Source organism: Erinaceus europaeus, chromosome 19, assembly GCF_950295315.1.
Source record: "Erinaceus europaeus chromosome 19, mEriEur2.1, whole genome shotgun sequence".
Taxonomy (NCBI): Eukaryota; Metazoa; Chordata; class Mammalia; order Eulipotyphla; family Erinaceidae; genus Erinaceus; species Erinaceus europaeus.
In genome coordinates, this window is record NC_080180.1 from 34,761,465 (window position 1) to 34,787,820 (window position 26,356).

Sequence of the window (26,356 nt, forward strand, 5' to 3'; positions counted from 1 at the left end):
CTTATATTATAGCATGCTCTTGGTAAGTGTAAGGTCTTACTCCAGTAACTGGCATAAGGAACCACCCAGCTGTGTCAAGTTACAGATCCGAATGTACACAGAGCCACAGGGTCTCCATAAAGCACAGTTCCTACCAAGTCCTTTATATCCAACATGCACAAAAAGCTTAGGAAAAAAAAATTGCTTAGCTCTAAAAAGTCAGGGACTGTGGGGGAAATAAGATACCCCTCTTTGAGTGCCCGGTGTACATTCTAGGCACTGGCAATCTGGGAGTGGGCATGTCCAAACTGCCAAGATGGCTCAGGGAGAGTGGAACGATGTGCCAGGTCTTAGGAAAGAAAGCAAAAAATAAATAAATAAAATAAAATAAAATAAAATAAAAAGCCCAACTTCCCTTCTCCTTCTACTTCTGCAGCATCTTCATTATCTGATTTACTCTGGCAGGTTCCTTTCCATGGTAGCCAGACACACAAGGCAGCAAGACGCACAGGCCACCCAGACTCAGGTGCAATGGGCCTTGCTGGCTGCTCAGAGATGGAATCACTGATTCACTGATGGAGCAGCTTAATTTTGTGAGCTGCTTCCAAACGCTGAACCGAGAAGACAGGCATATTCTGCTATTTGAGGGATGTTAGTATTCAGTGCCAGAGATCAGGGTTCTTGGGCAAGAACCCTAACACAAAAGGCAACATGTGTGTTAGGGAATGCTGTGTTGCCTCACCCTAACCAGCCTTTAAAGAAGTCACCAGTACTATGTGGTTGGTAGGACACCTGCTGTAGATATAGTCATATGGATAAATGCGTGGCAATGTAGGAGGCTATTTATTTTGAATACTAAGAAGGGAATCTCAGGCATGAAACTGAAAGAAAATGTCAGAAAAGTTATTATGACATTTTTTTAGATGCAAAAGTGCATTATAACTTTGTGGACAACCTAGCAAGATTTCTCATATATTATTCACACAACTTGGAAGTAAATTCTTTTTGTCTTTTTTTTTTTTTTTGCCTCCAGGGTTATCGCTGCAGGACTTGATGCCAATGGGTGTTGGCACTACCAACCCACTGCTCCTGGTGGCCATATGTTTTCCTGTTTTATTGGATAGGACAGAGAGAAACTGAGAGGGGAAGGAAGAGAAAGATAGACACCTGCAGACCTGCTTCACCGCCTGTGAAATGACCCCTTCCCTCCCCACAGGTGGAGAACCAGGGCTTGCTAGGGTCCCTGTACTTAATCCAATGCTCCATCTTCCGCATCCGGAAGTAAATTCTTTATAATCAGTTTCAGTAACAATGGAGTCAACAACTGCCTCAGCAAATTATTATATATATAATCAAGGGAATATACAGGTTGTGTGAATAGAACATTTCATAAATAATGGTCGAATCTAAAATTTTCTATTCTGGGCTTATTCTAACTATTGCTGAATACAGCCACTAGTCTGTAATATTTAAATGAATAGGATAGTAAACTGCATTTTAACAGATTTCTGAAGTATGTGTAAGGGTTCTAAAGCTTCTGTGTAAAAGGAGAATGCATACACATACAAATTGAAGAAATCCAGAAAATGTTATTGAGTAGCAAATGAATCATCAATAATACCTATCTGAGAAACCATCCTAGGTATTTGAAAACAGCTAGCAGGAGATAGGAAACCTGGGTACCATAAATATGAAAGTGCTGAAGTCCTCATTTTCAGAAATGCAGAAATATCTGGAAATCGGTCAGATTTAACCAGAGCTAACCAAAAGATAAATGAAGTGATGAATTCTTTGGTGGTTCCTGAAGACTTTCTTAGAAGGTCAAACACAAGTTTTCCTATTATGGCAAGTCTATTTCTGCAGACTGTAAAACAATGATTCTAGTTAGGAGAAGTTACAGAGAAATAAAGATTGATAAGGAATCTGACAGAACTAAAACTGAGAGAGTTCCAGGACCTTAAAAATGTGAGTCTGGGATGCTCAGGCCCTTTTGATCCACTTGGCAGGGGAGTCACTTCCATCCAAACACTGATCGTCTGTCAACTCCTTGGGATCAGAGGCCCAGCACTGGCCTGCCCCTGGGGGGCGGGAGGTTACTTTCAATAAAATATTATGCTTTTCAAGACAAAAAGGAAGTAGTAAGCATAAGTTTTTGGCAACTCTAACATCACACAGTCATAGTGAGTGGTGTCCTTAGCCTGCATGGACCCATCATTGTCCAAGCTCTCAGGAAAAAGTCAGCTGGGCTTTACCTGTTCCCATGATCAATTTTGGCTGTGACCTTCTTCTTGAGCTCGGCCAGTTCATCCTTGGGGAGAGTTCCAGACAGGATCTGGGACCGCCACTCGATCAGGCTGTATGTCATCTGCTGCAGTTGGCGGAAGAGTGTGACCTTGTTGTTCTAAGATGGGGAAATGAAAATGTATAATGGAGGCTAGTCTTTTTATTTGAAAGGTGGTACTTAGCTACTTACTTTTCCCATACTGGGATTTTTAAAAAATATTCCTAAGAAAGGGTAGACTGGGGGTCATGAGGTGGCACACCTGGTTAGGTGCACATGTTACAAGCTGCCAGTCCCCACCTGCTGAGGGAAAGCTTTGCAAGTGGTGAAGCAGGGCTGCAGATGTCACTCTGTCTCTCTTCTTCTACCCTCTCAATTTCTGGCTGTCTCTACCCAATAAATAAAGATAAGAAAGAAAGAAAGAAAGAAAGAAAGAAAGAAAGAAAGAAAGAAAGGAAGGAAGGAAGGAAGGAAGGAAGGAAGGAAGAAAGAGGGAGGGAGGGAGGAAGGAAGGAAGGAAAGAAGGAAGGAAGGAGGGAGGAAGGAAGGGAGGAAGAGAGAAAGAAAGAAAGAAAGGGTAGGCTGGTGAAATAGCTCACTTGAATAGTCAAGTCAGGTTCAAGCCTGGTCCCCACTGCATTAAAGGAAGCTTCAGTTCTGTGGTGTCTATCTCTCTCTGTCTCTCAAATAATAAGTAAGTAAGTAAGAAAGTAAGTAAGTAAATATCCATATGTAGAGGGATGCAGAGGTCACATAGGCTCCTAAGCTAATTATGGGCCCCAGATCACATCAAATCGATGGGATTTACAGTCAACAATATTTATACCCCTTTTCCATATTAGGGAGCTACTCTCTTCCCTGATCCAGCTTTCTGGTCCTTTTTTCAACCATGACATCTCCCCAGACAATAACTTGGATCCACTGGCATATCAAATTTCAGGCTCAGGGGCAAAAGGAAAAAAAAAAAAATCTAGTATAGCCACAGGCCCTTTGGAATTTAACTAAAATATACCTAGTTAGCTGTCTACAAAATGGAGGGACCCCCCCCCCCCAACTCTTCATCTGTACTATTCCTGCCCTTAGGTCCATGATTGGTCAGCAATTTGTTTGGCTTTGTATGTTAACTTTCTTGTCAGCCACCAGGTTCCAGATGCCAGCATGATGCCGACCATACTTCCCTGGACAAACAACCCCACCAATGTGTCTTGGAGCTCCGATTCCCCAGAGCCCCACCCTACTAGGGAAAAAGAGAGACAGGCTGGGAGTATGGATCTACCTGTCAAGACCCACGGTCAGCGGGGAAGCAATTACAGAAGCCAGACCTTCAACCTTCTGCATCCCACAATGACCTTGGATCGAGGGTTAAAGAACAGGAAAACTATCAGGGGAGGGGATGGGATACAGAGTCCTGGAGGGGGGAATTGTGTGGAGTTGTACCCCTCTTATCCTATGGTTTAGTCAATGTTTCCGTTTTATAAATAAAAAATAAATAAATATCCATAAGAGGATCAGGGATATGGCATAGCAGTTGAGAGCCTACTTTGTATATGTTTCTAGATACAATGCCTGCATCTCACTGGAGCAGTAAGAAATCCATGGGCCTTGAAAGGTAGTTCACCTGGACAGTGAGTCTTACTTTGTCATGCATGTGACCCAGGTTCAAGCCTGGCCCACACTATACTGGGGGAGCCCTTGGTATTATGGTATCCTTCCCTTTCTCTGTATGTCTCTGTGTCGCTCTAGCTATCTGACAAAAAATTATTGATCTGGAGTTGTTGAAGCCCTGGTGATTAATAATAATAATAACAACAACAACAACCTCCATAGATGTTGGGGTCAGGCTTTGCATCCTTTTCCTCCTTCTCCCTTATTTTTTAAAAAAAGCAAAACAAAAACAAAAAGGAAACCATCTCAGGCTGAAGAGGTGGCTCAGTGGTGATGCATGCCTGAAAGGCCCCGAGCTGGATCTCTTGCACTCATGTAACAAATGAAAACTGAGTGGGAGGAAGAACCAGCCAAGGGACAGCACACTCACCTACAAATGAAAATTGAATTGGCCTCTTTTTTAAGCCATCCCCACTCCCTCTTCTCTTGCTAACTTTAGAAATAGAGAAGCAATTATAGGATCAATAGTTAGTTATAACATACAAGTATGTCAAACCATCATGGAACCCCCAAATTCTGATCCCGGCTCCTTCCTCTGATGAAAATCCTTCTGTAATTTCCACGGCCCTCCTAGCTGTAGACCCCATGGCACATCCCTCCCTATCTTGGCTTCTATGACACTGCCCGCAGCACTGTATGGACATGTATCTCTGCTCAGAAATTTATATGCCTTCATGCAGAGCAGTGTCCTTTTAAATGCAGGCCCATTCAACATATCACTTTCTCTATGGAGAATAACCATTTTTCTCTTCTTGCTCCAAGCTCACTCCCATTCTCCTCTCCTCTCCCTTATACTAGGTCTCTCTGCCAATTCTGACTTCTTTGGTCTCAGCTTAAAACAAAAAGTCTCTTCTAGGAGCTAGGGGGTGGCATACTTGGTTGAGCACACACCTTACCACGGAAAATGACCTAAGCTAAAGTTCCCACTTCCCACCTGCAAAGAGGAAAGCTTCACAAAGCCATGCTGCAGGTGTCTCACCCCTCCTCCTCTTCTCAATTTCACTCTGTTCTACCAAATAAATAAATATGAAAATTTTACAAGTCTCTTCTCAAACTCCCAATCCTGAGTTGGCCACCCACCAACACAACTCTTAGGACTGACATCCAGAATTCTGAAATGCCTTGTTTGTTTTCCTGACCACAAAGATGCCTTCTGTTTAATCACCCAGAGCTTGCTCACCTTTGTAGCCCTAGGAGCTGGCGCAGAGTAGGTGCCCCAGAAAGTCTACAACAGATGTGACTCACGGATGGAGGAAGGACTCTCATTTCAGGTACATGGACAAATAGAACAACATGACTTTTAAAAAAATTTTATTTATAAAAAGGAAACATTGACAAAAGCCATAGAATAAGAGGGGTACAACTCCACCCAATTCCCACCACCAGAATTCCACATCCCATACACAAACAGGATTTTTAAAAAAACTTCCCTTTCTAGAACACTGTTAAGACCTAGAATAAGGGAGTCGGGTGGTAGCGCAGTGGGTTAAGCGCAGGTGGCGTAAAGTGCAAGGACTGGCATAAGGATCCCAGTTCGAGCCCTTGGATCCCCACCTGCAGGGAGTAGATTCACAGGTGGTAAAGCAGGTCTGCAGGGGTCTATCTTTCTCTCCCTCTCTCTGTCTTCCCCTTCTCTCTCCATTTCTCTCTGTCCTATCCAATAACAACAACAATAAAAAAAAGGGCAACAAAAGGGAAAATAAATATAAAAAACAAAACAAAAAAAGACCTTATTCCTGAAATTGAACTAAATAAATATAGATAGCCAATTAATTATTTGTGCCTCGATTATTTTAAAAGTTAAATATTTCATGTCAGAGCCATTACAACCTTTATTTTAAAAATTAATTAATTCATTGTATTAAAAAAATGTGGCTTGGAGAAATAGCTGACTTGGATACTACTTTGCCATGTGTATGAGCCAGTTTTGAGCCTGACCCCTCACTGCACTGAAGGGAACATCACTATAGTTGTCTCATTCTCTCTGTGTCTATCTCTTTGTCTCTTTCTAGAAAAAAAAAAGTGTGGCGCTGGGGAGACAGGACAGTGGTTCTGCAAAAGAATCTCATGCCCAAAGTTCTGAGGTAGCAGGTTCAATCCCCAGCACCACAATAGGCCAAAACTGAGCAGCGCTCTAGACTTTCTTTCTGTATTATCTTTTTCCTCTGTATCTCTCTTGCATTAAAATAAATAAATAAGGAAACAAAATACTTTTGAAAAATACAAATGAGTGCCTACTCTGGGCTAGAAATAAAGTTCCTGCCACATTGCGGGGGGGGAGAGTCACAAGAAAGTCAAATATTATACACACCTGCATAAGATAATCTCAGGTTATTAACAGTTCAAAAAGAAAGAAAGACAAGGCAGTATGATAGGTGAATGTAAGAGAAGTAGGTGACTATAAACAGGATGGTCCGGAAAATAACACTGTGCCCATCATAACTTTCTAAAAATAAATAGCTGTACAATTTTACTCACTTATATATGGTATGTAACTACTTCTTTGCAATTTATACACAGAAAGGTGTGAGGCATCTATATAAAGATATACTCTTGAAATTAAAGGAAAATATTGTCTGCTAGAAAAACAATGTTAAACACACACACACTCACACGCATGCTCACACATGTTGCTGGTACTTGTACAACATGTTCTTTAGTGATGTTCTTCTGAGATAACCCTCCAAGGACAGATTCCTGGGTGAGGCACCAGATAGAAAGAAAGAATCTGGACAGAAAACACTGGAAGTGCTGCTGAACAAAGAATCAACGTCTCGTGAGGGGCCCTGGGCTGAGAAGTAGATACCATGGGGGCACAGAGGTTAGCAGAATGTAATAAAAGTCTCAGTGCAAGTTCAAAGTTCTCAGAGAACACAAAGAAAGAGATGAGACATTATTTTATGCTTTTAGCATTTTCTGAGTTGCCTATTTCCATCAATCCTTAGAGAAACATAATAAGAGGAAAATTTCATATTGCCAAATAATGATAAAAATCCCACGTTTTCCATTCAGCTCAGCGTATGTACTTCCAGCTCACCCTCTGTCAAGGTGGAAAAAAGAATGGAGAATTAAGGTCATAAAATTCTGTGCCTTCCGATGCTTCTAGGCAGAATGGGGTTTTTTTTTTTTTTTTTTCCTTTCTCGCCACCCATCTGTCCACTTTCAGTTAAGACTTTTCTAAAATTTTTTCTAACTTTAATGAAGATATTTGTTCTCATATGGTAAAGAAAGGGCTGAAAGGCTCAGGTCACCATCACACAGAGAGACTGCTTTGTTTGAGGTGCATATTCACAAGTTCTTGGTCTCGATTATATCAGACACTAGCCAAGCCAATTTAATTATGGCCTGTCCATATCAGCCTTGTTGGCCAATTTCTCCCTCCAAGAAGGATGAAGACAACCGTTCTTCTCCCATTCACTGTGCCAAATCAACTTTGAATAGACAAGCTGGAATACATCATAGGAAGCAATTTCCCCAATTACTTAAAAGAAATGGATTTTTTGTTGTCACATTCCTAAAATTGTTTTGAGTAGGATATTCAGGCATAGTTGGCCCCTGTCACTTGATGGCTTCCTGGGGGGAGGACAGGTGAGGAGGAAATCAAGTACCCCATCTTTTCTTCCTGCCACGTCCTCCTGCTGCCTACTTCCCGAAATCCTTTGGTGATGACCTGATTGTGCACAGTGCCTTCTCTCCTGCTTCTAGTCCTCATTAATCTGGATCTTTTCATTTTTTAAAAACACTATCAGCCATTGCCACAGAACTCACACAGCAGAGGATTTATTCAACAATTGCTTTGATCCCCTCTATAAAAGTCGGTACAATCCTGGGGGCATAGGAGGAATTCAAAAACAAGATAGGATAGCTCAGACTTAAAACAACACTATGATTGTGTCATTTGAGGAACAGCTCTATGAAACGGCAAAAGTTAGATCCATTCCTACTCAGCAGTAAAAATATTTCCTGGTTTTGCTTACCATTTCTCTTGCTTCAAGATCTCTGAGGCTCCAGTTTGTACTTTTTTCTTTTCTTTTTTAGTAGTGATTTACAAAACTACAAAATAACAGGGGTAAAATTCCACACTATTCCCACCACTAGAGTTCTGTGTCCCTACCCCCCTCCATTGGAAACTGTAGTGGTTCAACCAAGGTCACAGATACGGGTTGACCATTATTTCTGTAACTACCTCTCAAGTTTTTACACTTTTATTTAATGTCTATCTTTTTTTTTTTTTAATTTCTGAAGATGAAAGCAGTCACATAAAGATGAGCTTAGCTCCTCTCCATGGTCAACTAAGAGTAACAAAGATCACCTGAGAACACTACAAGAGTGGAAACACTTTGGGAAACCACCAAGTTGTGGGTGAGTGCAAACATGTGGACAGAGAAGGGCTTAAGGAGAGATTCCTGGGGCTAAAGACCATATGTACTCCCGAGTGGCTGGTAACTGTCTGGTAGTTTGCCAGTTGAGGTGCCACTCCAGTCTGTTTTACCAACAAAAAGACTGCTGACTGGAGGAGAGGATCCCCTAAGACTTGCCAAATGCAACTGTGAGTCTCCACTGTTACTATCCTTGGAGGTGAGCACAGCAGCAGGGAGGCCCTGTGCTGACATTGGGTGCAGAGACCTGATCCTGCAACTCAGGAGAAGACATACACTACCAGTCGTCTGGAAGCAGGGCTGTATAGTGGGAGCCTTTCCACATTGTTTTTCCCATGAATTCAGAGACACGTTGAATAATTGGCTCAGAACCCACAGAGTATAAACAGGATTTTTAAAGAAACTCACAGGGCCAAGGAATGCTGCCCAGCTTGGCTCTTGCTAGTCAGAGAAGTTGATTGGGCCTGGGGCTGTGGATCCCTGAGGTATGAGAGGCTCTTTGCATAGCCACTATGTCATCTCTCTGCCACCTTCTTTTATCTCTAGGTTAGGAGTGAGTAATTAAGCTAAAAAATCTACTTAAAAAGTCCACAGGCTCCCATAGCCTACAGGGAAGATAAAGAACAAAAGAGGGCTTAACAGCCACCATGCTTCACCTCAGGACTGAGATAATATTGAAACAACTATTAATTTCCATAACTGTGAATTTTTTAAGTACCTTACTTAGACACAAATCAATCCAGGCAAATGTGATTAGTGGACTGAATAGAGGGACCTCACAACACATAATACACAATGGTTAAACCAAGAAGAAACATAGGATAAATGAACTGGGACAAAAGCCCAGATTTACAAAAACAAAAACAAAAACAAAAAAACAAAGGTAAAAGCACATAAGAATGAGGACAAGATCCTAACAATAAATGAGGCATTAGTCACAGGAGTGAGGAAAGAATTTGAAAGAAATATCATCAGAAAAGGGTGAACAGCGAATGAGACTCCTAAAGAAAACACTAACTATCTCAAGGTGACTAGAAAGTTGAAAGCTGAAATAGCTGAGCTGAGAGCACAAGTAGCTGAACAAGCTAATACAATATTGGAACAGGGTAACAAAATAGCTGAGTTACAGAAAACAACAGAGGGGAGACAGAATAAAATAAGTGAGGCAGAAAATGTAATTAGTAAGACTGAGGATGAATCAGAGAAAAGAAAAAAGTAAGAGATCTCAAAGAGAGATTAAGAGATACTGAAAACAACAACAGAGACATATGAGATGACTTCAAAAGAAGAAATATAAGCATTACTGGCTTACCAGAGGAACAAAGAGAGGGAGAAGAAGAAAGCATTCTACAAGACATAATAGCTGAGAACTTCCCTAGTCTAGACAACATAAAAGACATAAAGGCTCAAGAATCCCAGAGAGTCCTAAACAGAATTAACTCAGACTTAAAGACACATTCTATTTAGAATGAAAAGGAATAAGAATAAAGAAAGGATCTTGAACACTGCAAGAGGAAAATAGTCATTTACAGATTAGCTGCAGATTTCTCCACACAGACACTACAGGCCAGAAGAGAATGGCAAGATATCTATTGAGTGCTCAATGAGAAAGGTTTTCAACCAAGACTACTGTATCCTGCTAGATTGTCATTCATACTAGGAGGCATAAAAACCTTCTCAGACAAGTAACAGTTGAATGAATCAACTATCACCAAGTCTTCCCTGAAAGAAGTTCTGAAAGCTCTCTCATAAACCATCACATTATCATAAACATGCCATATATCAGAACACTCTAAAAATTTTAGAAAAATGGCATTAATATATCTTCAATCTATAATATCAATAAATGTCAGTGATCTGAATTCACCTATTAAAAGGCACAGAGTAGGAAGATGGATCAGAAAACACAACCCAACCATATGTTGTCTGCAGGAAACCCACCTAACTCAACAAGGCAAACACAGACTCAAAGTAAAAGGATGGAAAACTAACATACAAGCCAATGGACCACAAAAAAAGGCAGGAACAGCTATTCTCAATCTGACACAATAGACCTAAAAATAAATAAAATTTACAAAGACAGGGATGGACATTACTTTGACTGATCCTCTGAGCATTAAGTAATGTCCATAACTGTCTTTGTAAATTTTATTTATTTATCAAGAGGTCTTAAATGGTTATTAATGTCTATGCACCCAAGGAAAGGCCATGTAAATACATCAAACATCTACTGAAGGAGCAATAGCAATATATTAACAGCAACACAGTAATAGTAGGGGATGTTAGGCCAGAAACTATCAAATACTTAGAGGTAAATATTGACAGAATTCTTTTCCATATGAATGTTAAAGGTGTCTTCAGTGAAAGGAATCTAATTACAAAAAAAAAGTTGAACAATAAACACAAAGCAGAACTTGAACTGGGTCTGGTGTATTGCACCAAAGTAAAGGACTCTGTGGGTGGGGGTGGAAGGTTCAGGTCCTGGAACATGATGACAGAGGAGGACCTAGAGGGATGTTGAATTGTTATGTAGAAAACTTAGAAATGTGAACAGGGGTAGATGGCATAATGGTTATGCAAAGAGACTATTATTCTTGAGGCTCCAAGGTCTCAGGTTCATGGTTAATTCACCAATTTACCATTCATTCTAAATATGATGTGTCTTTATAGGTCAGAAACAGACTGGATGAATATGGGATGATCTCACTCATAGACAGAAGTTGAAAAACAAGATCAGAAGGGAAAACTTTAAGCAGAACTTGGACTGGATATGTTGTATTGCACCAAAAGACTTGAGGGGAGGGGGGGGTTTCAGGTCCTGAAAAGTGATGACAGAGGAAGATCTAGTGGGGGTTGTATTGTATATGGAAATGTTATGCATGTACAAACTACTGCATTTTACTGTAGACTGTGAACCATTAATCCCTCAATAAAGAAACTAACAAAAACAACAAAAAAAAGATGAGCTTAGACTTTAATACTAACAGGAAAACAGAAGCTGCCTTTTGACTACTTCAGGCATCTGGACGACATTTAGCGAATGGCACTACCTGATTAGATGATCAAAATACCAGATCATCTTGCACCTTCTCAAAGAATGCAGACCATAGATACAGACTCTTCTCTAGTTCTTTATCTGTACATCTACAAAAGAATCAGTACTTCTTCTGTTCTATAATCTCTCCTCTTGTGTATGAATTTTATCATTTGAAGGCAAAACGTGTTTGAATTAAAGCCCTTGGGATCTGGACTCCATGTCTAATTTGAACATCAAGTTGCTGGGTGACTTCAGGCAAATTATCCCTCCTGGGATATACCCCTCTGTCTAATAAGGAGGCTGGCACTAAGATCCATTCTCGAGGCTGAGCGTCTTTGAGTCTGTGTCTGAGATAATAAATTAAATTACTGCTCCAAGCAACTTCCTGATTGACTGTGTCTGACTCCATTTACCTCACTCCTTATGGAGTCACACAGCGTCTATCAAATTTCACCTGTATGTCACTCTCTGCACTTACCCTCAAATCTTTCCCAAGTATCTGAAACTCATAGGTCTACAGTGATATTTTTTTCTGTGTCTAGCTCTGAATCAGTAAATTTGAGAAGAAGGGAATCCATCTCTTCTCTTCCTGTCCATGTCATACCTCCTTTCCATTTTGATACCTTCTCTCTGGCCTAAAAAGGTACTACCTGACTAACAAAGACTTGACTTTCACAGAAGAGGTTCCAGTGGCTTAGTGGGCTGAATGCTGGATTTGCATGTATGAGACACTGAGTCTGATCTCCAGCACTGCATATGACAGAACAGTGCTCTGTCTATTTTGATATCTCTCTCTCTCTCTCACCCTCTCTCTCATCTTTAAAAAGAAAAAAGTAAAAGACAAGCAATGCCAGAAATCCTAAAAGCTAGGTAACAAAGAGGAGAAACAAAACTGGAAAATATCCCAAGCACCATTTCTGCCCTGTGCCTGTCACTTCTCCATTTCCTCTCTCCTTTCATGAGGGCTGCACTGGAACAGGGCCTGCAGACAGAAAGGCCCTGACAATAGAATGAAATTTTCTATGGGAATTTTCTGTCCTGAGTAATAAGCAATCAGACACTGGTTTCAAACCACAATTCCAGCTTAATTACACCTCAAAGCATATGCTCCAGCAATCTGTAGTAAGCACCAGTTCAAGAAGATTTTTATTATATATATGTATATATATATATATATATATATATATATTTTTTTTTTTTTCTCCAGGGTTATTGCCAGGGCTCGGTGCCTGCACTACAAATCCACTGCTCCTGGAGGCCATTTTTTCCCCTTTGTTACCCTGGTTGTTTTAAAATTGTTGTGGTTATTATTATCGTTGTTATTGATGTCGTTGTTATTGGATAGGACAGAGAGAAATGGAGGGGGGGGAAGACTGAGAGGGGGAGAGAAAGAGAGACACCTGCAGACCTGCTTCACCGCCTGTGAAGCGACTCCCCTGCAGGTGGGGTGCCGGGGGCTGGAACCGGGATACTTCCACGGGTCCCTGCGCTTTGCGCCACGTGAGCCTAACCCACTGCACTACTGCCCCACTCCCAAGTTGTTTTTTTTTATGTTATCTTCAATCTGCCTCCATAAACAAGGATGGGAAGAAAGAGCGTTTCACTGTGTCTAGCAAGTCCCCCACCCCTACTTCAGTTATAGGCTCCTTTTTTTGTTCCGGAAGTTAAAGAACTATAGACTGGGGACCGGGTGGTGGCACACTAGGTTAAGGGCATATAGCAAGAAGCACAAGGACAGGCGCAAATATCCCTCTTTGAGCCACAGCTCCCCAACTGCAGGGGGTGTAGCTATGCAAGCAGTGAAGCAGGTCAGCAGGTGTCTCCCCCTCCTCTCTCAATTTCTCTCTGTCCTATCCAATAAAAATGGGGGGGCTGGAAATGGCCTCCAGGAGCAGTGGATTCATACTGCAGGCACCAAGCCCCAGCAATAACCCTGGATGCAAAACAAAAACAAAAAACCATAGACTGGCAAAAGGTTAGATTTTGTTGATAAATACAAGCTGATGGGTAACTGGTCTTATAAACTTCATTTAAACAAATTCACTTGATCTCACGATCTATCCCCCCCCCCTCTCTCCCTCTCTCTCTCTCTATATATATATATATTATCATAACCAAGTTCTTGAGCCTTTTTTCCGTAAGAAGGTCATGTTATGGGAGTCGGGCAGTAGCACAGAGGGTTAAACGCAGGTGGCGCAAAGCTCAAGGACTGGTGTAAGGATCCCCGTTCGAGATCCCGGCTCCCCTCCTGCAGGGGTGGTTCACTTCACAAATGGTGAAGCAGTTCTGCAGGTGTCTATCTTTCTCTCTTCATCTCTGTCTTCCCCTCCTCTCTCCATTTCTCTCTGTCCTATCCAAGTACAACAATGAAACAACAAGGGCAAAAAAAGGTAATAAAATAAATAAATATTTAAAAATTAAAATAAATAAAAAATATTTAAAAAGAGAAGGTCATGTTACATGAACTCCTCAACTTTATGGATCAAAGAACCAGGCTGAACAAAACTCACCAAATGACATTTCACAACTGGAACAGTCCTGAGCTAAATCTCTGGGTGAGAAGCTGGCAGGTGTGCTGATGTCAACCAGACCTTTGGAATTTTCAGAAAGTCCCCTTCAAAAATTCTTATCCGACAGCCCTCACAAATCTGCACTAATTTGTCAGTTTGAAAGACCCGATTTTCAGTCGAGAGGACACAGTTTTGTGCCGGTTTTCAGAGTTGCTACTAAAAAGGTAAAAAAAAAAAAAAAAAAAAAAAAAAAAGGTAAAAATTTAGATGTTAAGCCAACCTTATCATGGGTAAATCAATTTCTTTTTTCTTTTTGCCTCCAGGATTATCACTTGGGCTCGGTGCCAACACTATGAATCCACTACTCCTGGGGGCTATTTTTCCTATTTTGTTGCCCTTGTGGTTGTTATTGTTGTTGTTGGATGGGACAGAGAGAAATCGAGAGAGGAGGGGAAGACAGAGAGGAGAGAAAGACACCTTCAGATTCGCTTCACTACCTGTGAAGCGACCCCCCTGTAGGTGGGGAACTGGGGGCTTGAACTGGGGGCTTGAACTGGGATCCTTACGCTGGTCCTTGTGCTGTGTGCCATGTGCACTTAACCTGCTATACCAGGCTAAATCAATTTCTTTTTTTTCTTTTTGCCTCCAGGGTTATTGCTGGGGCTCAGTGCCTACACCAACCATGAATCCACTGCTCCTGGAGTCCATTCTTCCCCCTTTTGTTGCCCTTGTTGTTGTAGCCTTGTTCTGATTATTATTGTTGTTGTTGATGACTTCCGTTGTTGGATAGAATAGAGAGAAATGGAGAGAGGAGGGGGAAGACGGGAAGGGGTAAGAAAGACAGACACCTGCAGACCTGCTTCTCCACCTGTGAAATGACTCCCCTGCAGGTGGGGAGCCTGGGGGCTTGAACTGGGATCCTTACACCGGTCCTTGCACTTTGCACCAAGTGCCCTTAACCCACTGCGCTACCGCCTGACCCCCAGGGTAAATCAATTTCTAAGACAGCTTCCGTTCCAGCTAGGAGAACTAACATAGAATTAGGAAGATATGCTACTAGAAAGAAATGGGGGGGATACACCTGATTGAGCGCACATATTATAATGTGCAAGGACCCAGGTTTGAGTCCCCAGCCCCCACCTTCAGGGGGAAAGCTTTGCAAGTGGTAAAGCAGGACTGCAGGTGTCTCTGTCTCTCTCTTTCTCTCTTGTTTAAATATTTTTATTTATTTTATTACTAGAGACAGAGAGAAATTGAGGAGGGGGAGATAGAAGAGATAGACACTTGCAGTCTTTCTCACCACGTGTGAAGCTTCCCCCCTTGCAGGCAGAGACCAGGGGCTTGATCCTAGGACCTTGTGCACTGTAATGTGTGCACTTAACCAGGTGCGCCACCACCTGGCCCCTCTCTCTCCCTCTCTATCGCCACCTCCTCTCTCGATTTCTGGCTGTCACTATCCAATAAATAAAGAATGATAATTTTTAAAAAATTAACTAAAGAAATGCATAAGTGTTTGGCTTGCTGGATCTATTTCCTATGGCTGAGGAAAACTGAGAGATCTTGGAAGACAGCAAAGAATACTAGAAAACCAATGACCTATTAGATTTCAGTTTCTATAGTGCTAGAAAGGAGCCCATTCTCTTCATCCCTAGTTGGACAATGAAGGAGTGATCAGAGTAAGAGACAAGAACAGCCTTTAATGATTTCTGGGCAAAACTCCATGGAGTGACTGAGATCTTCTCCTAATACTTTTGCAAAGGATAGATTCGGGACAGAAGGTGGCCCTGTGAAAAGGGTGTCAGACTTATTTATGAACAATGATATGCAAATGAGTTATCTGGGAATGACCAATAGGAGAGGGACTGGGACAACCAATCCCTGCTGGCCAAAGGCATAAAGCAGGGACCAGCAGCAGAGGAGCTGGAACAACCAATAGCAGAAGGGGCTGACCTGCTACCACCTAGGTCCACCAACAGCCTATAAAAAGACTTGGCCCTAGGCCTCAGATATCCCACGTATGTCTGTACCTACATCTTGCTTTCTTCCCCATAAAGTGATGAACCCAATGCCTGGATGCCTAGCAGGACTTCCGTAGGAGAACTCTGACATTTAGGAGAACCCTTGGACTTCCCTAGGAGAGCTATACCACTTCACTGGACCCAGGAATCCACTTCCCCTTTAACACTTTGATGCCATCATCAGTCATCTTTTTCACAATAGCAATTCAGAAAGAGACAGTGGGGGGGGCTGTTTTTTATTGACAAGAGTATGTTAGGCACAATTTGGACTATCAGAGCAATTTTCAGAGCAAATCTGCAAAGCATAGATATCACCTCACTGCCACTTTGTGGGGGGGGGGGGAGTGAAATTTAGATGGTCAAAGGTCCTAGCTCATGCTCAAGAGTCAGTTAGCAATATATCCTAAACTAAACTCCTTGCCTTCAGAATCTTGAGTACTTTCTGTTCTCACTTGTTTGCTTGCAGTGACTATTAATTGGGTTTGTTGGGGTCTTGTGAAGACACAAGCACATACCAGGCGAGGCTGTGATGCAGCGTTGCAGCACTGGATGTCTGTGTGACCTCAATATCTGCATCTTGTCTTTCTTTTATTCTAAAATACTTTTTAATATTTATTTATTTTCCCCTTTTGTTGCCCTTTTTTATTTTCATTGTTGTTGTAGTTATTACTGTTGTTATCATTGATGTCGTCATTGCTGGATAGGACAGAGAGAAATGGAGAGAGGAGGGGAAGACAGAGAGGGAGAGAGATAGATAGAGACACCTGCAGACCTGCTTCACCGCCTGTGAAGGGAACCCCTTGCAGGTGGGGATCCGGGGGCTCGAACCAGGATTCTTCAGCCGGTCCTTGCGCTTTGCGCCACGTGTGCTTAGCCCACTGCACTACCACCATACTCCCTGCATCTTGTCTTTCACCATGTAGTCGGCTCCTCACTGAAGTTCTTCCTCTCCTAATCAGTCACTGAAAGCATGCCCAGTGTACAGGTTCCACTTGAGGTGCATGCGTGTGGGCGAAATTCTTCTGATTCTGTTGTGAATCTGCACTCTGTGTTGACATGCTTTCTTTTTTTCCCTTCCTGGAATGGTCTGTGCTTCTTGAACTTACTTTAAGGAGGCTCACCTTCTTTTTAAAAAAACAATTTAGTTTTTTTGATAGTGACAGAAAATTGAGAGATGGGGCAGACAAAAAGAGAGATAGATACATGCAGCACCGCTTCACTGCTTGTGAAACTTTCTTCTTGCAGGTGGGGGCTGGAGGGCTGGAACCTGGGTCCTTGTGTACTGTGACACGTGCATTCAACTGGGTGGGCCACTCACTGCCCTGCCCCCAAAGAAGGTTGGTTTTATATGATGAGAAACTCAGCCTGGTTGTTGGGTGCTCAAGGCCATTCTGCCTTAAGATAACAACACGGGACAAAGGGAGTGGCCCTGGCAAAGGGATCTTTAGTCTCTGAGATTCTTGGGAAGGACACACAGAGCTGCTACTGTTTCCAACTAAGATCCAAGGTCACATGCTCCCATCTGCAGAATCCCTGATGGTCTGCACCATAGTTTTATATCCCACCTTACTTTCCATATGCTCACAGCTTCACAGAGTGAATAAAGCAGACTCTCACTTTTGCGGAGAGAGCAAGACCCAGGAGATGTGTGATATTCCAGACCACATTCCAGGGCAAGAGTCTAGGCAAGAACCCAAGCTTCCTTATTTCTAGTTCTGTAGTCTGCTTCTTTTGTCCCCAAAACATCAGGCCAACAAAGAGGAGGAAAAATGACTAAATACTAACGTAACAAAATGAAAAAGAAACACAGAACATTCCTTCTTTCTGCTCTGACTGGCTGGGTTCCCTCTCTTTAGCACAGGCACAGCCCTCCCCTTTACGATGTATTCATGGTTACCTCCCAGGGTTACTGGCAGACTAAGAATAAATCACAACCAGGCAAATATCTTCCCTTTCCAAGATAATTACCTGTGTCTGCAAGGCTGGCCTTCATTTGGTTGGTGGACTGCATTTTCCAACTCACACAAGACTCGCACTAAATTTCTTGTGAACTGACAGTGAAAATAATTAGGAGATTTTTTCTGGAGAAAAGTGAGGTTTAGAGACCCCCATAGCTGCCATGAAGGACACTAAACAGAATGTCTGGTTTTTTTTTAATCTGTGGGAGGAAATGCATGAGAGCAGTAATACAAATATTGATGTAGAACAGTAAAATTTGCATATATCTTTACAGTCTGAGGGAACTTAAACATAGAATCATAAACAAAAGCAGGACCTGTGAGGTGGCACACCCAGTTAAGTGCAAATGTTACCATGTGCAAGGACCCAGGTTGGAGTCCCCGACCCATGCAGGGGGCAAGTTTCACAAATAGTGAAGCAAGTACTGCAGGTATCATTCTCTCCCTGTCTCCCTTTCCCCTTTCAATTTCTGTCTTCCAAATAAAGTGGGAAAATGGCCACCAGGAGCAGTGGATTTATAGGCACAAAGCCCCATTGATAACCCTGGTGGTAATTAAAAAAGAAAACAGAGGGAAGTCGGGTGGTAGCACAGTGGGTTAAGTGCACTTGGTGCAAAGCTCAAGGGACCGGCTTAAGGAACCCGATTCGAGCTCCCGGCTCCCCACCTGCAGGGGAGTTGCTTCACAGGTGGTGAAATGGGTCTGCAGGTGTCTATCTTTCTCTCCCCCTCTCTGTCTTCCCCTCCTCTCTCCATTTCTCTCTGTCCTATCCAACAATGAACGACAATAATAATAAGAACCATAACAAGATATAACAATAATAACAAGAACCATACAAAACAATGGCAAGAAAAGGGGGAAAATGACCTCCAGGAGCAGTGGATTCATGGTGTAGGCACTGAGCCCAGCAATAACCTTGGAGGCAAAAAAAAAAAAGAAGAAGAAGAAGAAGAAGGAAACAGAAAAGAAAGGCACCAACGGAAGTATGCATGTATATATGTGTTATGGGAAAGATGTGAACCATAGATTTCGTTTGTTTTCCCTGTTTTGTATCATATTGCTTTTACACAGATTTTTGATAAAATTTTCTGAAATTTTGCTTTCAAGTGTTAGCATTTTAGGAAGGAAAAGGAAAAAAAATGGATAGCTATAATGAACTGCTAACTAATTTTAACTGAATTTTTCCTTTCTTTTACTTTTTAAATTTAATGTATTGTTTCTTTATAGGACAAAGAGAGAGGTAGAGGGAGAGTGAAAAAAAACAGAGCACTGATGATTTCCTTCAATATGGTCACTTTGCCAAGCAGTGCATTATCCCAAATGAGCTTGTACTTAAAGTCCCGATGCATTTTTGAACAGAGAAACAGAAAAACACAACATGACTTTTCCTACGACTCAGTATTTCACCAGCCCTTTCTTGAGATTTGTAAAATGGTGAGCATGTGTCAAAAACAGGAGCAGCCTGCTCTGCCCCAAGAATTGTTTAAGCTCCCTTAGTGAACATCTTTTTAAAAATATTTAAGAGGGAAACAGGAGTTACAGAAGGAGAGAAAAAGAGACACTTGCAGCACTGTTTCACCACTTGTAAATTGCAGGTGGAAACTGGGGGCTTGAACCTGGGTCCTTAAATATAGTAAGTAGCATGTGTGCTCAACCAGATATGCCTTCACCTGGCCCCAGTGAACATCTTTTAGTCAAGCAAAGTGGTGCTGGGGCTTGAACCCTGGACTTTACAAATGCTAAGGTATGCATCTTACTGAACAAACTATCTCAGACTTATGGTTTTCACATATTCACAAGTAGTAAAATAAACATTACAAGTGTCAGAATTATGAAAAGAAAAGTGCTATTCTTTGGGTAGGGCTATATTTCTTTTTCATTTTGAACTTAATTCTGTTAATAAGACTCCCACATAGGAGATGTTTAACCTCAGTTCTTATCATTTTTACTCCCAAGGGAGTTTGGAAACCCACACACATGAATCCTAGTTCTTCCTCATTGGTTCATTTCTGTTTTCATTTAAATTCAAGAGAAGACTTGGTATAATTACTGGTGACTACATAAAGACATGATAAACTGAGTATAAGAATTGTATTCTCCCAAGAAAAGTCTATCTCATTCATACTGTGCAGTTTTGTACACTCTGACTTACAGAAATCTTACCATTCATCAATTTCCAGAAAGAATAATTTTGAGTGGGAGTTGGGAGGTAGCGCAGCGGGTTAAGCAAAAGTGGCACAAAGCCTTACTGGTGTAAGGATCCTGGTTCAAGTCCCCAGCAGGTCTGCAGGTATCTATCTTTCTCTCCCCCTTTCTGTCTTCCCCTCCTCTCTCCATTTCTCTCTGTCTTATCCAAGAACGATGATATCAACAACTACAACAATAAAACAACAAGGGCAACAAAAGGGAATAAATATTTTTAAAAAAAGAATATTTTTGAGGAATTAACCTATGCACATGCAATTTCCCACACAATACACTTTTCACATCCGCCACTAGTCAATTAGCCAGAGTCAGAGAGTGCTTTCAGTAGAAGTACAAGATGATCGATGAAAGCCAAAGAACTTAACAACAGCATCTCTAGCCTCCCAAGCTTGTGATTTAAGAACTTGCCGGTTAGCTCTCCCCTCAATTAAATACAAAGAGATCAAAAGGTCACTTGCATCAGAAGGCACTCTGCCCCAAGGGCCAGATGATGGGTTTATCAGCAAGAACTCCTACCCTCCAGAAGTAAGCTAGATGGATTGGTGTGTTCAGAATACATTATAGCCAAGAAAGAAAGAAAGAAAAAAACTTAACACAGGTCTTGAAGGATTGATTGGCAGGCAGAGAAATTGTGTTTTTTTCACCAAAGGGGTTGGGGAATTCCATTGCTGTGATGCACGACAGGGAATAGCAGACCTAGTGGAAAATAAAACATCTTGCATTAAATCTTAGAAGTTATGCAAGAGCTTTTGGTTACTAGGAGAGAGGATGAGGTGTTCCCCAGTAATTTAAAGAGACTGGGTTTTGAGAGTTAGAACGAAGAATCAAGACATAACAAAACAAAAGCCTAAATAACAGAGCCACATAAAGGAAAGTTAGCGGGGGGGGGGGTAGATAGCATAATGGTTATTCAAAGGAAAGAGATCACAAAGCTGAGTCTATTTGTCAGTCACAAGTGGAGTTAAGAGATTAAACATCCCTCATAGGAAGGGCCAGTCAACCAGAGGTGTCTGAGAGATGAGGTCTGGTGGTGCTTATGCTTGACGTCACCAGGAAAGAAATTATTACATACAGAGCACTGTTTGTGCACCACCGTGTCGAGAGAAAGTACTCCCTAAAGTGGAGACAAAGATAAGCTCACTGCCACCAGGCTGTGGGCCTTCTTGCCTCTTACAAGTTCATTTCCCTGTGTGTTCCTATTCTGGCAATATTAAATACCATATTTCCCTTATCCTTACTGCCATCTGACACACAGCACGTAATTATGGGAGATCCTGGAGAGAATGCATCGGTTCCCTTGTAATGTCCCACTGAACTGGCCTATCTTACTAGTCTGAGGCCAAACCATCATTGGTGAGTAGCAATCAGAATTAGCCTGGACACCGGTTTTCCACTACTTAAGTTTCAGAGCCTGTATGGTATACTGGCTGAGGGACAGAATGCCATCCTTCTGGGAGCTCCTATGATTTTTAGTACTGAAAGATATACAATTTCGATTCACTGGGATTCCTAGTAAGACAAACTGCAAGTTGCAGCATTTCTTCACAGGTAAGTCGCTAATAATAATTGCATCTGGGGCTGGGGAGTGAGTGGCACACCTGGTTGAGTACACATGTTACAATGCTCAAGGACCCAGGTTCAAGCCCCTAGTCCCCACTGACCAAGGGGAAAATTTCAAGAGTGGTGGAGCAGTGTTGCAGGTGTCTCTCTCTTTTCTCTCCCTTTCTCTCTCTTCAATAAGTAGAATATTAAATAATAGTAATAACCACTGCATCTACTTTATAGGAGTGTTGAGAGGATCGAGTACTTTGTAAGGACTGTGCAAGAGCTTATAGGTGTTGTTAGCCTGATTACTTCAACAGCCAGTTAAGAAAAGATGTTGCCCACTTCCTCTAGCACTCCGTGTTATTAATGACCCTATCTGGGAGGAAATGGGACTCAAGTGGGTCTCCGTCATCATGGGGTCCAGGTAGCACACACCCTATTCCACACTATTAACATGTGGCTGATACCCAGCAGCAGAAGTTCAGACAGTCTGAGGACACACCAGCTCCCAGGCCTTGGGACAACTCACCACGTAGAGTTTGCGCCAGATGGCAGCCCATTCCCTCAGCGTCGATGTGAGCTCCTGCACCAGCGGCAGCTCTCCAGGAATCACGGTCTCGTGCTGCCTAAAGAAAACCAGACAAATGTTCAGCTTCCTCTGGATGGCTCATTGCTGCTTTAACCGAAGGAACCCATAGTCGCTAAAGGTCCAAAACTTACGGGGAGCCTTGTCTGTGTACAAGATTTTATCTTATCTGAGCACCTGAGTTCTCAGCACCACAGTTCTCAACGTGAACGTAGTCTGTATCATGAAACAGACTTTGGTTTAGCCTGGAACCCTGTGTTAAGTATCTCTCTTTTTTAAAAATATTTATTTCCTTTTTGTTGCCCTTTTTAAATCATTGTTGTGGTTATTATTATTGTTGTTGTTGCTGTTGTTGGATAGGACAGAGAGAAATGGAGAGAGGAGGGGAAGGCAGAGAGGGGAAAAGGAAGATAGACACCTGCAGACCTGCTTCACCACCTGTGAAGCAAGTCCCCTGCAGGTGGGGAGTTGGGGGCTCAAACCAGGATACTTACGCAGGTCCTTGGCTTTGCACAACGTGTGCTTAACCCGCTGTGCTACCGCCCGACTCCCGTGTTAAGTATCTCTATGGGAGCCAGGCTGGCTACTGTGATTCCCATGAATGAGATCCTGTGTATTTTTGCTGGTTCTCCCAAGCAACTGCTTCATTAGAAAATATGGGAGAAGGGGGCAAGACACAAGAGCCTGGGGCTTGTAACCTCACACAGGCCATCTCTGCTAGTGGCTGGAATGGAATGGGAATGGAACCCAGCCAGCTACACTGGAGAACAGACATTGCATACTGACTCAAATTCTTTTTTTTTTCCAGGAATTTTAAACTTTATTTAGGGAAATAGAAAACATTCACATGTTAGGCCTAGAGAAAGGGTAGGGGGAGATGGCCCTTATTAACATGCTGGCAGGCTCATCTAGGCAGAGAGCTACACCCATAGAACTAGTTTATAAACATCCAAGTCCCACCTTCACCTTCTTTCTAAGCCACACCCACACCTATTACCACTCCCATTTCCTGTGAAGCAATTTCCTTCTCCCAGGCACAGAGGTGTGCCAGGGGAAGATGTGTTCTATGTGGCGCAGCAGTATCTGTGTTCCCCTAGATACTTTCTGCCATTTCTAACCTCAACAGCTTGAGCACACATGTCACCATGCACAAGGGCCTGGGTTCAAACACATGCTCCCTGTGTGGGGTGGGGGTAGGATTCATGAATGGTGAAGCAGGCTTGCAGGTGTCTTTCTCTCTCCCTTTTTTTTTTTAATTTATTTTTTATTTAAGAAAGGATAAATTAACAAAACCATAGGGTAGGAGGGGTACAACTCCACACAATTCCCACCACCCAATCTCCATATCCCACCCCCTCCCCTGATAGCTTTCCCATTCTCTATCCCTCTGGGAGCATGGACCCAGGGTCGTTGTGGGTTGCAGAAGGTGGAAGGTCTGGCTTCTGTAATTGCTTCCCCACTGAACATGGACGTTGACTGGTCGGTCCATACTCCCAGTCTGCCTCTCTCTTTCCCTAGTAGGTTGGGTGTCTGGGGAAGCAGAGCTCCAGGACTAAATTCTTTTTTTTTTTTAAGTTTATCTTTATTTATTCATTGGACAGAGACAGAAATCAAGAGGAAGGGGAGATAGAGACGAAGAGACATATGGACCCCTGCTTCACCACTTGCGAGCTTCCCCTCTGTAGGTGGGGACTGGGGACTTAAACTTGGGTCCTTGTGCATTGTAAACTGTGCACCCAAATTCTCACTCGTTCAGAGAGATCTGGAACAAGGAAGGTCTGGCATCTGCTCATATAAGTTATCACTTGTTTTTTAATTTTTTCTTTTTTTCTTTTTGCCTTCAGGGTTATTGATGGAGCTCGGTGCCTGCATTACGATTCCACTACTCCTGGGGGCTACTTTTTCCCCCTTTTGTTGCCATTGTTATTTATCATTGTTGTTGTCATTATTGATGTTATTGCTGCCATTGTTGTTGGATAGACAGACAGAAATCAAGAGAGATGGAGAAAACAAGAGAGGAGGAGAGAAAGACAGACACCTGATGATCTGCTTCACCATTTGTGAAACGACCCCCCTGCAAGTGGGGATCCTGGGGCTCAAAGTGATCCTTAATCGCCAGTCCGTGCACTTCACTCTGTGCGCTTAACTAGCTGTGCCCGGCCCCCATTGTCTCTTGTTTTTATCAACAAAAGGAGAAAGGACTAGAACAAGAACAAACAAACCAATAAGAACAAAGGGTCAGATTGGCTGGTAAATAAAACACAGGATTGCTGAGGAGACAGCACAGCGGCTATGCAAAAAGACTCTCATGTCTGAGGCTCAGAAGTGCTATGTTCAGTCTCCAGCATTACCAAGAGCCAGAGCTGATCAATCCTCTCTCCTCTCTCTGAAATCTTATTAAAATAAATAAAATATTAATGAAAATACACAATACTTAGCTAAGTTCCATCTTTAGATTAAAACAACCATTTTGTCACCAGTGTTACTGATGAGGCTCTCTACCAGTACAACAAATCCACCAGTTTCCCTCTCTCTGTCTGCTCCACCCTCTCTTTGTTTTTGTTCTTTCCTTTACTGGGGGATTAATGTTTTACATTCGACAGTAAATACAATAGTTTTGACATGTATAACATTTCTCAGTTTTCCACCCTCTCTTTGACAGAGAGAAGAGAGACACTTGCTGCACTGCTCCACTGCTGGCACCCAAATCCTCATGCCGAAGTGCCAAAATAATTTTTGTTTGGATTTTAGCAAGTCTCAGGAAATGCTGACATGCTGTAAAAAAGTATTTGTTAAGTCTGAATTTCCTATTTATCTAGGCATCCTGCATTTCCTGGAGACCCTAAGTGTTGGGTTTATGATTCTTCTTGCCTTTCTTCCACACTGGAGGCTATGCAGGTGTGGCACACAGAAAAGATTCTCCAGACACAGGGATTGGGCAGTGACACACCCAGTTGAGCAACATGTTACAGTGAACAGTGACCTGGGTTCAAATCCCCCATCCCCACTTACAGAGAGGGAGCATCACAAGCAGTAAAGTAGGTTTCTCTCTTTTACCAGCTCTTAATTTGTTCCCTTCCCTTTCAATTTCTGTCTCTACCCATTAAATTATAAATTTTTTATATATAAAAGAAAGATTCTTCAAGGGAAAGAGATACCTGGTTATCAGCCCTGGCTTTTATTCCTGAGGAACTGGGTGGATTTGGTTAGTTCTTCACCTCTTGGTACAGAACTGAGAGTGTTCTTGGCAGCTCTGAGTCTGTGTGACTCACTCTGAGTCAGAGTGAGTCCGTCCTACTGCTGAGCCAGCCAGGGATCCTGGTCCAGCTCCAGGTTCTCCTAACCTCACTGGCCAGCAGGCTTAGGGCTTTGCCCTTCTTGGCTGCCCTGGGGGAAGAATTTCTCCAGACACAGGATAAGGTGGACAGAAAGGAAAAATACAAAATAACAAGTGCAGTGCAGCAAAGCAAAGGACCTTGGGAAAGGAAAGGAAAACAGTGTGGGGGTCCTCATCCATGATGGTGGAAATGTGTTTTGCAGATACTTGACATGGAAAAATGAGAAATTGTACCTGTGTGTCAATAGTGGTGCTATAAATCACAAAGGCCCGGGTGGAGGGTAGATAGCATAATGGTTATGCAAACAGACTCTCATGGCTGAGGCTCCAAAGTCCCAGGTTCAATCCCCTGTACAACTATAAGCCAGAGCTGAACAGTGCTCTGGTTAAAAAAAATAAATAATGAAGGCCCCAGTTAAATGATAGAAATAAATACATTGGGAGTTGGGTGGTAGTGCAGCAGGTTAAGCACACGTGGCACAAAGAGCAAGGACTGGCGTTAAGGCTCCGGGTTCGAGCCCCCGGCTCCCCACCTACAAGGGAGTTGCTTTACAGGCGGTGAAGCAGGTCTGCAGGTGTCTATCTTTCTCTCCTCCTCTCTGTCTTCCCCTCCTCTCTCCATTTCTCTCTGTCCTATCCAACAATGACGACAACAATAGTAACTACAACAATAAAACAACAAGGGCAACAAAAGAGAATAAATAAATAATTTACAAAAAAAGAAATACATTAATTAGAAGGGTTAGGTGATGGTACACCCAGCTGAGTGTATACATCATTTATTTATTTATTTATTTATTTATTTATTTATTTTTAGCCTCCAGGATTATTGCCGGGGCTTCATGTAGGCAATAGG

The 26,356-nt window shown here is 42.4% G+C and overlaps 1 protein-coding gene across 1 annotated transcript in view; it reads right to left on the reverse strand.

Moving 5' to 3' along the window:
* Positions 1 to 26,356, reverse strand: part of DOCK5 (dedicator of cytokinesis 5) — a 262,201-nt gene that overhangs the window by 129,359 nt on the left and 106,486 nt on the right. The window contains exons 5-6 of the mRNA XM_060178855.1: positions 22,107 to 22,203; positions 2,232 to 2,380 (exon numbers count right to left, since the gene is read on the reverse strand). Of these exons, the coding sequence (XP_060034838.1) occupies positions 2,232 to 2,380; positions 22,107 to 22,203 (246 nt within the window). The remainder of the gene's footprint in view (positions 1 to 2,231; positions 2,381 to 22,106; positions 22,204 to 26,356) is intronic.